The sequence below is a fragment of the Halichoeres trimaculatus genome, unplaced genomic scaffold (assembly GCF_033239565.1).
Source record: "Halichoeres trimaculatus isolate MK-OKI-2021-1 unplaced genomic scaffold, fHalTri1.1 fHalTri1_scaffold_13, whole genome shotgun sequence".
Taxonomy (NCBI): Eukaryota; Metazoa; Chordata; class Actinopteri; order Labriformes; family Labridae; genus Halichoeres; species Halichoeres trimaculatus.
The window spans coordinates 33,490,360-33,503,402 of record NW_027437191.1 but is presented as its reverse complement, the minus strand read 5'-3'; the positions used below and the strand labels follow the sequence as shown (position 1 = coordinate 33,503,402).

The following is a 13,043-nucleotide window of genomic DNA, read 5'->3' as shown; positions in this document are numbered from 1 at the left end:
GCTAAGACAGTGGACGTAGCATGGAGGAAGAAAAACAATCAAAGTGAAACGAAACTCAAAACAGATAAAGCTTTTTCCTAAACAAGGGTGAAGCTTGGCTTGACTTTCACTCAATTTCAGGAACTTGGAGAGCAGCACAGGACGAAGAGTGATGCGAGTTAGCTTTCTGCTAACCAGGTATGTGTCAAATACCTGTGATTAGCTTGTGCTAACATGCTAAATCAGGCGCACGGCTCTCGAGTCTCTCCCGCATAGAAACGCGATGCTACAGGTGGTTGCTGGGCTAGTGAGTGTGTTCATGTAGTCACTGTCGGAGGCTGAGGGTGTGTGCTGCCGCTGGCACTGAGCCAAGGAGGAGGAGCCCAGTTTGAATGTTTTTACTAACAGTTTAAAAAAAACTCCTGCAGACCCTGCCTTTAAAGTTATCTGGTGTCCAGAACTGCTGCTGCAGAGTAGGTGCCAAAGTAAAGCGATAAAAGAGGCGCTGTGATGCTGTGATTTCCTTTGAGTAAAATCAATAAGCAATGCATGAAACAGACACCACAAAGAGATGTAGATTCAGACATGTACAACACAAAATAATATTTAAAAAAAGGACAACTGTTTTTTAAGAAACACCAAATTAATCAAAAAGCCTGAGTCTTTAAGAAACATAATTTTCAGCTTTTTTGCCTTTATTTATGTTTTTTAAAAAAGGCGACATGCTGAAAAATATTTTGGCTGAATTCCAACAATGTGGAAAGTGTCAGCTTAACATTCATGCTTTGTATGTGGCAAAACTTGAGCAATATCATCAATACATGGTTTCCAAATCAAGAATTATTAAATTGTTTTATTTTATTTATCAAAGTTTTGAAATCTTTGTAAAGCTTTGTGATTTTTTTTTCGTAAATTTTTTGAAATTTCAATTTTTTAAATTTAAAACTTTGAATTTTTTTATTTCAATTTTTATAGGTTAAACTTTTTAAAGATTTTGAAACTTTTGTTAAATATTTAAATTTTCTAATTTTTTGTAAATTTCCTTTTTTTTTGTTTAATTTATTTTACATTTTTGAAATTATTATTTTTTGAATATAAATTTTTATTTTTGAAATTTCAAAAATGTTGAAACTTTTGTGAATTCTTTAAAAATTTCAGATTTTTGTACATTTCCTTTTATTTTAATTTCCCAAAATATCCATTTTTAATGAAATTTTAAAAATGTTTTAAAATTTTTGATTTTTAATAAAGTAATAAACGATCGCATCACAAATTGAAATTCATAAACATTAAAAAACTGCTTGTTTTTGTAATCATTCACTAGATTTTAACTACCGGTATGATGAATTTTATACACTTTATAGTCTTCAGTGTGAAGATAAAGTAGATTTTATGGCTCTGAAATGACTTCATTCGAGATGAGCTGAGGAAAAATGGGTCCCTGGAAACTAAAGGTTTTCTTTGTGCCAGATCATATTTTGCGTAACTGCTACAACAGCATCAAATTAAGCAGAGCTTCACTGACAACCACCCTGTAATATCAGGTTCAGCTGTGATCAGAGCTGTGTTGTTGTAGAGTATTTAAAATGTTATGGATGAAGACAAACGTCAGTGAATTTGTTTTATTTCTGTCACTTTTCTCTGGTCCAGGCACAGGGAAGACCATGCTCATGGACATGTTTTTCTCCAGCGTGGAAAACCCGCACAAAAAGAGAGTCCACTTCAACGGCTTCATGTTGGACATCCACAGAAGTTAGTATCCTCCTCGCTGAGCTGCATCAAAGTTGGCTTCAGTGACTCCTGCTGTGTCTGAGATCCTATATTTATCTGCGTGTTGTTCCTGAAGCCCTCCTGCTAATTGTCTGCCATTATGCAAACAGAAGAAATTACAGCTTTATTCAGTGCCGCCGTGCGATGCAGGTGTGCTTTAAGATGTGTGTGTGACGTTTGTGTGCTGCTTTAAGGGATCCATCGGAGGAAACAAAGCCTGCCAAAACGAAGGCTAGGGAAAATGTTCACCTATGACCCCATATCGCCGGTTGCCATGGAGATCAGCGGTGAAACCTGCCTCCTGTGTTTTGACGAGTTTCAGGTGAGGGAGTGCATTACAGACTGTGTGAGAGTGTGTGCTTTGCTGTGCAGAGAGCCTCCTTGAACATTAGCTGGGAGTAGTGAAGCAAACAATCAGACCGTAGAGACGGTGTTTGAACATTTCCTCATATCATAAATATCCTTTAAAGAGAGGATTGTTGGGCTCAGTAACAGCTGAGACACAAACTTTTCAGCTCGTTAGAGTCAGAGTAACAGAGACTCACCACCGCCCACAGATCCCCAAGAAACACAGCAGCCAAAGAGCATTATGTGTTTTATTTAAATTCAAACAGTTAGCAGTGGAAAGAGTGTTTGATAAGAGTCACAGGTGAGTCTGTCTTTATCTGTGATTATCTTCCAGCTTAAAGATGTTTAAGCTCCAACAAACCTGTAACTGTGTTTCCTGCTGCTGCCAGTGTCATAACTTCTCATAGTCATCAGGTAGCTCCACAAAGCTTGGTGAAGCTTGGTGATTTATTTATTTTATTTTATTTTTGTTTTAATTTAGAAATTTCGATTTTTTTTAAGTCAATTTTTTTTTTATTTCAATATTCTGAAGTTAATTTTTTTTTTTTTTTTTCAAAAATTTTGAAATTTTTGGTAATTCTTTTAATTTTCTGTTTTTTTATTTCAGTTTTTTTCTTTTACATTTTTTTAAATTTCATTTTTTTAAAGTTAATTATTTAAAATTTTTGAAATTTCAAAAATGTTGAAACTTTTGTGAATCCTTTCAAAATTTCAGATTTTTTTGAAATTTCAAAAAAAAAACTAGATGCAACATGTAACTTTAAATAATAGCTTAAGAATCATAGAGTAATAATACTAATCATAGATAATACATTTTATTTATAAAGTGCTTTTGTAGACACTTTAAGACTGAAAAAAAATATATATATAAAAACACACAATAACAAAACATGATTGGAAAAGAAGCAAAACAAGAAAAACAAGAAAGTATGTTAAAAGTCAATCAAAGATTAAAGCATTTTTAAAAAGGTGGGTTACACAGAGTCAGTTATTAGTCACACAGGTTAGATTAAAACCCATAAAGTTCCTCAAATGTACCGAAGGGTAAAAGTAGCAGGTTGTTGTGTATGTTACATAAATAAAACCAGTTTCTTTTCTGAAAGCAATTTAACGGCCCCAACAATTTGCAAGGAGGAAAATTGCACTAGTGGTTCCCTTGTTCATGCTTAGAAAAAAAATTAAAAATGGTGAAAAACATTGAGAAAACACTTTTTTGGGGCATTGGGGCTATCAACAGTCCATAAATGATACATAAATACACAGATAAAACACCGTAAACAATTACAAAAGTGGATTCATTATTATTACAAAGAATCAAACATCAAACAACACTTAACAAACAACCCAATCCCCAATGAGAGGCAGCAGGGCAGCAGCCCCCAGCTCAAATACCTCCCTGCTGCACTGTAAACCCTGATAAGTTAATTTAACTCAACATCTTAAGTAGTTACGATTAGTGCTGTCAGGCGATTAAAAAAATTAATCTAATTAATTACAAGATTTGTAATTAATTAATCTAATTAATCCCATTTTAATCTCATATCTGCTCAAGGTCCCAAAATAAAGAATTTGAATTCCAGGACATTAAAATTACATTAAAAGACATTTAAAAAATAAGGTGGGAATATATACAACACATTTTTAGGTACCCTGAGGCATAAGGAACAAATGAAAAAAGTTTTATGGTTCGATCTTTACAAAATCTACACAGTCCTGCACCTAAGATAAGCAGATTTGATTTTTAGGACAGTTTTTGCTTCTGTCACATTTTTACTCGATGTGGACTCAATTTTCACTGCAATATGAACTTCTATACTTCTATGAGGTCAGGAGAACCAGGGCTAAAGGCTAAAAACTGTGAGGAACTATGTACAAAACACTTTTTTCAAGTCTTGGATCAAAGAAAAGTGAAGGATTCTCAGTTTAACATGCTCTGAACACACAAACTGTTGCTGATTGGTGCAGAGCAGCCCCAAGCTGAAACATGACACCAGGAAGATGGAAGCAAATTTTCAAAGAGTTCTTTAGATTTAAATACAGGACAAATATCGATCATTCAGGGCTTGTTTGATGCAGTAGAGAGTGTAGAATTATCTGTTTTTTACAGAATTGAGCAAACGGTTGATTTTCTGCAGATTTTCAAAAAGGACGTGTGAATAAACGAGATGTGGACGGCAGTCCCCTTAACGGTGCTTTCTCTAACCCCCGGTGCAAAGCATGTTGCTGACGTCAGTTGTGATACATTCAGGGACCGTCGGAAATTTGAAAATCTGACGAGAACACCACTTTTTCCATGTAGTTCCATGTATGTTTTTTGCTTCTGTTCACATTTTTACTCGATGTGGACTCAATTTTCAATCCAGATTGATCTGCGTTAATTTTTTTGACGCGTTAATTTGCGGTGTCATTAATTAATCTAATTAACGCGTTAAAATGACAGCCCTAGTTACGATTATTGTGGAAAACCATTTTACTGAATGTCTTCAATCAAATAAACCTGAGGCTTATTTGTTACAAATAAAAATATCAAGAAATGTTGAAAAAATGTTGCATATCACTGTAAAACATGATAGGTTGACTTTACTCAAAACTGAAAGATGTGATATCAATAAATTTGCCTTATGAATTAAATAAATGTGATGATAAAAAAATTGAAGCAGATCAGAACTAAAAAACAGCTGGGTCTCATATTCACAGCGTTCCCTCCTCCCTCATGGTTACAAAACGCCATCACAACAAAAATCTGCTCTAATTTTTTTTTTTTTTCTTGACAATGATTAGGAAAAAACAACATTAAATGTCTCTTACATTTAAATTATCACAGTTAAATTATTATTTTTGTTTTATTAAGATGAAGATAACGTGTAGTCGACTGATGGATGACACGTCTGTGAACAGATACCGTGTTTTCAGGCCTGGGTCTTCAGACATTACACTCTGACTTAGTTGTTGTCTTACTTTACACTCAGTTCGCTCAATTTAAGGATCATTTTTTACTACAGCCTAACCCAGACTAAAAGAAAATCATATTTTGTCAAATGTATATCTAGAAAAAAAGCCCTGTCTATTCACATCAATACGGTACTCTGACACTTTATGTTAATATTTTTGTGGATTTAGTTTCCTTATCTGGTTTACTGATGGCTCATTCAAATGCCAGTTGGACGTGAGTTTGACGTGATGAGAAACTCAGAGTCGGAGAGGAAAACACAGTGACATTATGTCCTTATCTGCTTCTTCAGGTGTCGTTGTTCTTTTTTTGTTCCTGTTAGAGAAAAAAAGAAGTTTCCCCCTCCATCTCTCCTGGGTTCAGTGTTGAGTGTTCATTTTGTGCTCACTAATAGAGTTTCATCAAGCTCAGGGACTTCCTTCTCTGAACAACTGGATGATTCTGGTCGCTCACAAAAACAGGCGTGGGGACACCTAGTGGCAGAGCTGTGGAACTACCTGCAGAAGCTTAATGCACTCTGTCTCCTGCTGCAGGGCTTAACTTCCAGAGCTGTGCTTGTTTGCTGCTTGTTTACATCCAGTTTCCAGGCTGCGCATTGATTTTGCTGCTGGATTTAAACCCCCAGAATGCACCTTTAGCCATTAGCGCTGCAGAGCGTCTCATTATTTCACCCTCGGGTGTCAAAGGAGAGATCCACTTCAGCGGCTCTGTGTGTTATCTGTAAGGTAGTTAGCCATTCAGCGCATCAAAAAAAAGACATGTGCTTCTGCATCGACGGCCAAACACATCTGTTAGCCGCACAAAGACGCTGCTCTCACTGATATCATTACTGTTAATGCGGCGGGGTCAAAGGTCACAGAAGGTGCTCTTGCTCCCTCTAATCACCCTCATGCATCTGCGAGGATCAAGAGCCGCCTCTTTTCAAGCGCGGCGTCTTTCACGGCTGACGCTGCTTCTGCTTCCTCATTGATTTGTTTTGTTTGCTGTTTTCACTCGTCGACTGTTGCTACCGGTGAATGGCGAGGGGAAACAAGCAGACATGTGCGCGTTGTTTGAGATGCATAAACAAGAGGTTGCGAAGGTTGAGAGAGGAGAGTTGGATGTGTGTGTGCATGTGTGTGCAGAGAGGTGGTGGAGGGGGGGGCTATACCAATCAGCATCCTCCTCCACTCAGCCATGCAAATGAGGCTCTGGGTATCAGTCGCACTCTCCTGCTTCCTTAAGTGAGTGGAGCTAGAAAGCGACTTGCGACGGCGGTGGCGGCGGCGGCGGCGGGTCAGATGGATCTTATCCTCTTAAATGCTAATGACATTTCTCCATTCTCTTCATTAGCGCCGTGCCATTATCAGTAATTTGTCGCCCCCCCTCCTTCCTTTTACGGCCCCCTTAATGAATCCTCGCCATTGAGAGGTCCGAGATGGAAGAGATGAGGAAGACGGAGAGTGAGAAGAAACCGCTCCAGCGTCATTGTCTCGGGGCCTCGGCGAGCGCGCGGCCTCTGTGAAATCGCTCATAGGTTGTGTACATAAAGAGGTGTAACATCAAAAGAGGTTTAATTTGGCACCCGCGGGCCTCGCCGCAAACTGACAGACGCTTGAGTAATTGGATGCTCATTTAAATATCGGCATTGGCGGACGGAGATTGCGCCATTATTTTTATGTTCCACAAGTGCTACATCACCCCCACCCCACCTCACCTCACCGCCGCCGCCTTTCTCATTCTGTGGGTTCCCTTTCTCTCGTCTCTGCAGCAATCAATATTGCCCCTCATACGTTGCCCAACGTTGAGGGCACATGAATAAACAAATCCAGGTTGTATAAAAGGTCATTTTTAAATGATTCTTTTCAAATGAAAATAAAAAATGCTGCCGTCGGAGAAAATGGGGGCCCCTTCAGAGAGACACAGAGCCTTGGCTTTCTGTTGATTCTCATTACACACTAACACACACACACACACGCACTCACACACACACGCTAATTTGGTGCCCTTAGCCACCTCTCCTCAGCAAATCAAGGCTTTAACACAAATGTTAATCAAGTATTGGCAAGGGCAGAGGGGCTAATATGCAAAAGCAGAAGACACTCCAGGGTATGAAAGGAGGCATATGCTGTGGGTATGGCTGTCAGGAGGAGGAGAGGAGGAGGACTGCCTCCTTAACCGTTCTACACTAAATCTCCAAGATAATCCAAAAATGACCTGAAGAGTCAACTTTTTATTGACATGTAGGTATCGAAACTTCTCGTTTTAATGCAACCAGTGCAGTGGTTATAAGACTTTTAGCCACGGCTAATTAGCAGTCCTTGTTTCAAAGTGTTTTTAAAGTGTTTCTATTTTATTATATTCTATGTACAATAGGGGACTAAGGTAATGGTAGTGATACTGAATTTAGAGGTTTTAAAAAGTTATCATGGAGGGTGAAATTATGGCATCACTGAGTGTTTCAGTGTGTACCTAGAGCCCCATAGTTAAACACTGACACTTTAAAAACGCTTAGAAACAAGGACTGCTATTTAGCCATGAATAAAGGTAAAAAATAAAATAATAATAACAATTGAAATAAATTTTAAAAAAATTGAAGTGCCAAATTTTTTTACAGAATTCGCACATTTCAATTTTTTAAAAAAATATATTTAATTTCAAATATAAAAAATAAACTGAAAAAAAATTTAAATAAAAAAATTAAAAAATAATTTTCAAAAATTTAAAAATAACAAAAAGTATTTTTTTTTAAATGCATTTAAAAAAAAAAAAGTCTACGTTTTTCAAAAATTTGATTTTTAAATTTTTTTTTTAAAGAATTCTTGAATTGGAAACCATTTATTGATAATATTACTAATTCATTAGTTCTTTGTTATTTGCTTATGTCTTCCTACAAACAAAGCTTTTTTTTTCTTTAAAGAAATTTTAAAAAAACAAACAAAGTTTGAAAAATTTAGATTAAAAAAAATGATTTTTGATATGTCTTTTTTTAATTTTTGAGATATTGATTTTTTTTAAGTTGGATTTTTTTTTATTTTTCCAAAATGAATAATTTTTTCAAAAATGTTGAAACTTTTGTGAATTATTCAAAAAAAATGTAAGCAAATAAAAAAAATATATGAATTAGTGATACTATCAATATATAGTTTCCAATATAAGAATAAAAAAAAAATCAAAAAATTGAAAATAATTTAGATTTTTTGAAAAAAAAAATCAGATTTTTTAAAAATGAAAGGCTCAGTGATGCTATTATCTTCACACTCCATGGTAACTTTTTTAAAACCTCTAAATTTAGTTTCACTGCCAATACCTTAGTCCCCTGTTTTACATAGAATAGAATAAAATAGAATTGAAAATACTTTATCTCCAAGGGGAAATTCAGGAGTTACAGCCGCAATCAAGAAAACAAAAGTAAGAAAGTGTACAGAAAGTGTAAAAAGCTCCATAAGAAAATAGATGCTGACAGCTTGTCCATCATTGTCCAGTCAGCCAGCCTCCACCTCCACAGGGTCCAGGACTGAGCTTCTTCAGCAGTCTGTTCAGTCTCTGTCTCCTGGATCCTGTCTGCTCACAGCAGGTGAAGCTCTTCACATGTGGCCTTGGTGTCTGCTGTTAGCTCTGTTAGCCATGTCTGTGAATAGCATGATGCTACTCTGCCTTCTGGTATTCCCTCTGTTGTTAGGTTAGCACAGCTAGCTTGTCCATCTTATTAGAGATAGATCTTACGTTCCCAATAACGATGGATGGAAGGACAGGTCCATGTCGTCACTTCTTAGCTCACACCTGAGAACCAGCACGTCATCCTCACCTCCTTCTCCTCACCTTGTGGGGAAACATCTGGCCTTGCACCAGTTAGCATTGACATGCTACAGGCTGCTAACAGCTGAGTTCACATGTAAACAATGTAGCCATGGTTACATGTAGGATCTCCAGACAAACACAGGAGAAAAGTAGTAAAAATATCACTGAAGACACAAAAAGTTTGGTGTCCATGACCAACAAATATGAGGCATGAAAATTTTGGAAAAATCACTTTTTGTCAATCAATCCTCACGCCTCCCTGGTGTCATGGTGGCAGTTGTGTACACTAACTATGAAGAAAAGAGCACACTAGTTGTCTTGATGAACCATATGGGAAATTAGTTTTCATTTGTTTCAGTATTAGATAAAAGTCCTTCACACGTGCTTTGACATCTTTTACTTAAGTACAACCTGGGACTGCAGCCATCCAACTTTTTTGTTTCCTATACTGATACTGATACTGATAGCAATACTGAAACCTGGGCTTTGGGTATCGACCAAGCAAAAAATAAGGATATGGAATTACCCAGTGTATATTTATCCAAACCTTAATAAAGTTTCTTTTTTTTCTCCCATCCATTTTATTATGTGTTCTTTTTTCACTTTAAGCCAATTTTTGCTAAAAGCTTTTCAGGTACACTGTATCATATGGCAACGACACAGTAATTTTTTCCCTATGGTCTCCTTTCCAATCAAACAAAGCAAATTGTTTTACTTTTCCAATTATTTTTTTCTTTTTATAATTTTTTGCAAATTTTCTCAATTTTTTAATTTTTAATTTTTAATTTATATATTTTATACTTTTGCACATTGATTAAAAACAAAAAAACGAAGACATCAAATAAATGATTCCAAAAATTCCAAAACTTCTCGTTTAGATACAAGTGTTCACTAGATTTGAACTATTCATGGAATTTTTTACTCTTTATTTTAATTTTTATGAGTGAAATACCACAACCAACTAGCAAATATTTTTTTGAATATAAGCTATATATATATATATATATATATATATATATATATATATATATATATATATATATATATATATAAATATTATTTTTACAAAATTTTGCATTTATATATAAATATAAATATATATATATGTATATATATATATATGTATATATATATATATATATATATATATATATATATATATATATATATATATATATATATATGTGTGTGTGTGTGTGTGTGTGTATATATATATATGTATATAAATATATATATATAAAGCAAATTTTGTTTAATGTTGAATTTTTAATTTTCGCAAAAATATTATATTTCATATTTCCAAGATTTTAGCAATTTTATTTGAGCTCATATGTTTCATTTTTTGCAATTGAACATGGTTTGAAATATGTGTGGAATTTTTTACTTTTTTTTAGTCTTCATTTGTGAAGATAAAGTAGATTTTGTGGCTTTGAAATAACTTTAATCCAGGTGAGCTGAGGAAAAATGTCTCTTATGAAAGACAGGTTGCAGACCCCTGGACATAACGCTGTGAGTAAAATAATACCACAACTGTTTTTAACTTTTTTCTTCAATTTTAAATGTGTATTAATTCAACCATCAAGTTTTGTTTTATTTAATTTTTTGCCAGTTCCAGAATAAAAAAAATTTGTACAAAGATTTTTTTGAATATAAGCAGATAAATATATATAATTTTTTTTTTTAATTCTTGTTTTTAAAAAATTGCATATATATGCAATTTTTTAAAAACAAAAATAAAAAAATATATATTTTATATATATATTTATTTTTTATATATTTTATTATAAAATATATAATAAATATATATATACATATATATAAAAATATATATATGTTTTTACATCTGTTCCCATCTAACCCTCAGATATGTTTATATCATGGTACCAATCTGACAAACGTATAAATTTAAAGAAACCACTTTTGTTTTGATGCGTTGAGCATCAGCCAAAGCCTGATTGATCCAGTTTCTTTAGCAGTGCCTCTGTTTCTCCCAGTCTGCTCCAATGTGAAGTCATCTGTGTCACATACATTACCAACATGCTGTTTGTATGTGTTACCGTACAGCGTTACATGATTCCTCACGTCAGCAGCATCACACGGAGGTGAAAGAGGGAGAGATGAGAGAGCAGGAACAAAAGCGAGAGCGCTGCGTTAAAGGAAAGGTCAGAGCTCTTCATTTATCCTCCCAGCTCCAGTGTTGTCATCGACCTTTGTTTATTGCGCTGTGAATACGGCGCAGATGAAAAAGGCAGCAGGCAGTTGAGTCAGATTTATGCATTGTAACCTGGTAGCCTTGCGTCTGGTTGGAGCCACAGGTTTGAACACCTATTGAAGCCTTTGTGCGGCGGCTGTGACCCCGGCCTGGAGCCGCGATGCTCCGTTTTTCATATTCTTCTTTCTCCTCCTGTTTGTCATCCTCACGCCAGCTCTGTTGATTAGCTCGCTGCCGCTGTGACTGATGCACATCCTCAGCAGAAAGCCGCTTCGTGACCATTTGCAGTCAGTTCAAGTGCTCGAGGTGTGTGTGTGTGTGTGTGTGTTTGAAAGTGTGTGTGGATGGAGTGTGAACGGCCATGACCAGACACAAAGGAGTGAATGAGCACACCTGAATGACACTAATCAACATGGAGGGTTGAAGGCATGGTTTGACCTCGCACACACTCACACACACACACACTCACACACACACACACACACTTAGAGGGGGTGAGAAAAGGAAAATTATACAGAACATATCTTTTCCTCTGTGTTTCTGCTCTCTTAGGTGACGGACGTTGCTGATGCCATGATCCTGAAGCAGCTGTTTGAGACTCTGTTTAAGACCGGAGTGGTGGTGGTGGCCACCTCCAACAGACCCCCTGATGGTAGGAAAACCTGCGTTTACACAAATAAGTCTGTTTTTACACCCTCCACACCTTTGATCTGGTTTTTGTCTGTACTGGATTTAACAAGACCAAGGGTCTCAACCTGTGGCTCCTTGTAGCTTTAAAAAATATTATTGAAATAAAGAATTTTTACCTTTTTACCGAGGATATTGATGATTAAAGACACTGACACTAAATAAAATCCTGTGTTAACATTTAGTTGAACTAAATCTTCATCCCATCTGTCAATAAAGCCTGCCACCGCTCTACTTCACCTCCTACAACATCAACAGCCCACCAACTTTCCATGCACCTGTGGCTAACCTCAAGTTTTACAGCCCTGGGAAGATAACTACATCTACAAAAAGACTAATCTGGAAGAAAATACTGATTTTAATTCTGTGTGGATGGATTCATTTAACTGATAACATGCTGGATTAATATACATGATTGATATGGGTAAAACATTAAAAACAACAAAAATGAATTAAGCATATAATCAATAATCAAATTCAAGCATTATCTTTAAATTATTTTAAATTTTTAATCATTTTTGAAGCTTGAAAATTGTCTCAAAATTTTGTATATATATTTTTTCATTTTTTTCATTTTTTCAAATCTTTTAATTTATTATTTATTTTTATTATTTGAAAATTCCAGAAAAAGTTGTAATATTTTAATAAAAAAAATTGAAAAATATTGAATTTGAATTTTAAACATTTTTTCAAATTTTGCAGTTTTTGTTTATCAATTTTTTTTAAAATTCTTTGCAAATTTTGTAAAATTTTCATTTTTGACAATAATTTTACATTTCAAAAAGTTTACACAATTTATAAAATATGTTTTAATTTTTGATTTTTTTTTATTTCTTTTTTCTGTGTTTTTTTAGTTATTTTTTTATTCTATTTCATTTTATTTTAATTTTTACTAAAAAATGTTTGCAAATTTATTTAATGTAAAACACAATCTTTGCCGGACTATGTTTTTAAAATAATAATTTAAAAATAAAGTTTTTTTTATTATTATTATTTGTTTTTACAACCTTTACAGGTGTATTTTATCCAGTGAGTTCGTTCGGGAACAAAACCATTTCATAAATGTAGTCACAATACATATGAGAAAGAGGATGAAAATAAATATATATTTTTATAATCATTCCCTGGGTTTTAAACATGTGTAGAGTGTCATACACTTTATTGTCTTTATTGTAAAGATAAAGAAGATTTTGTGGCTCAGGAATGACTTTAATCAAGGTGAGCTGAGGTAAAACGTCTCCTGTGAAAGTAAAGGTTGCAGACCCCTGAACATGATCATCATAATAATAAAACTGTAAAGAGGTGTAGTAGTTATTG

The 13,043-nt window shown here is 34.7% G+C and overlaps 1 protein-coding gene across 1 annotated transcript in view; it reads left to right on the top strand.

Moving 5' to 3' along the window:
- The window catches only part of afg1lb (AFG1 like ATPase b), a 47,161-nt gene that overhangs the window by 5,450 nt on the left and 28,668 nt on the right, over positions 1 to 13,043 (top strand). Inside the window, exons 4-6 of the mRNA XM_074685089.1 lie at positions 1,630 to 1,731; positions 1,944 to 2,071; positions 11,592 to 11,691. Of these exons, the coding sequence (XP_074541190.1) occupies positions 1,630 to 1,731; positions 1,944 to 2,071; positions 11,592 to 11,691 (330 nt within the window). The remainder of the gene's footprint in view (positions 1 to 1,629; positions 1,732 to 1,943; positions 2,072 to 11,591; positions 11,692 to 13,043) is intronic.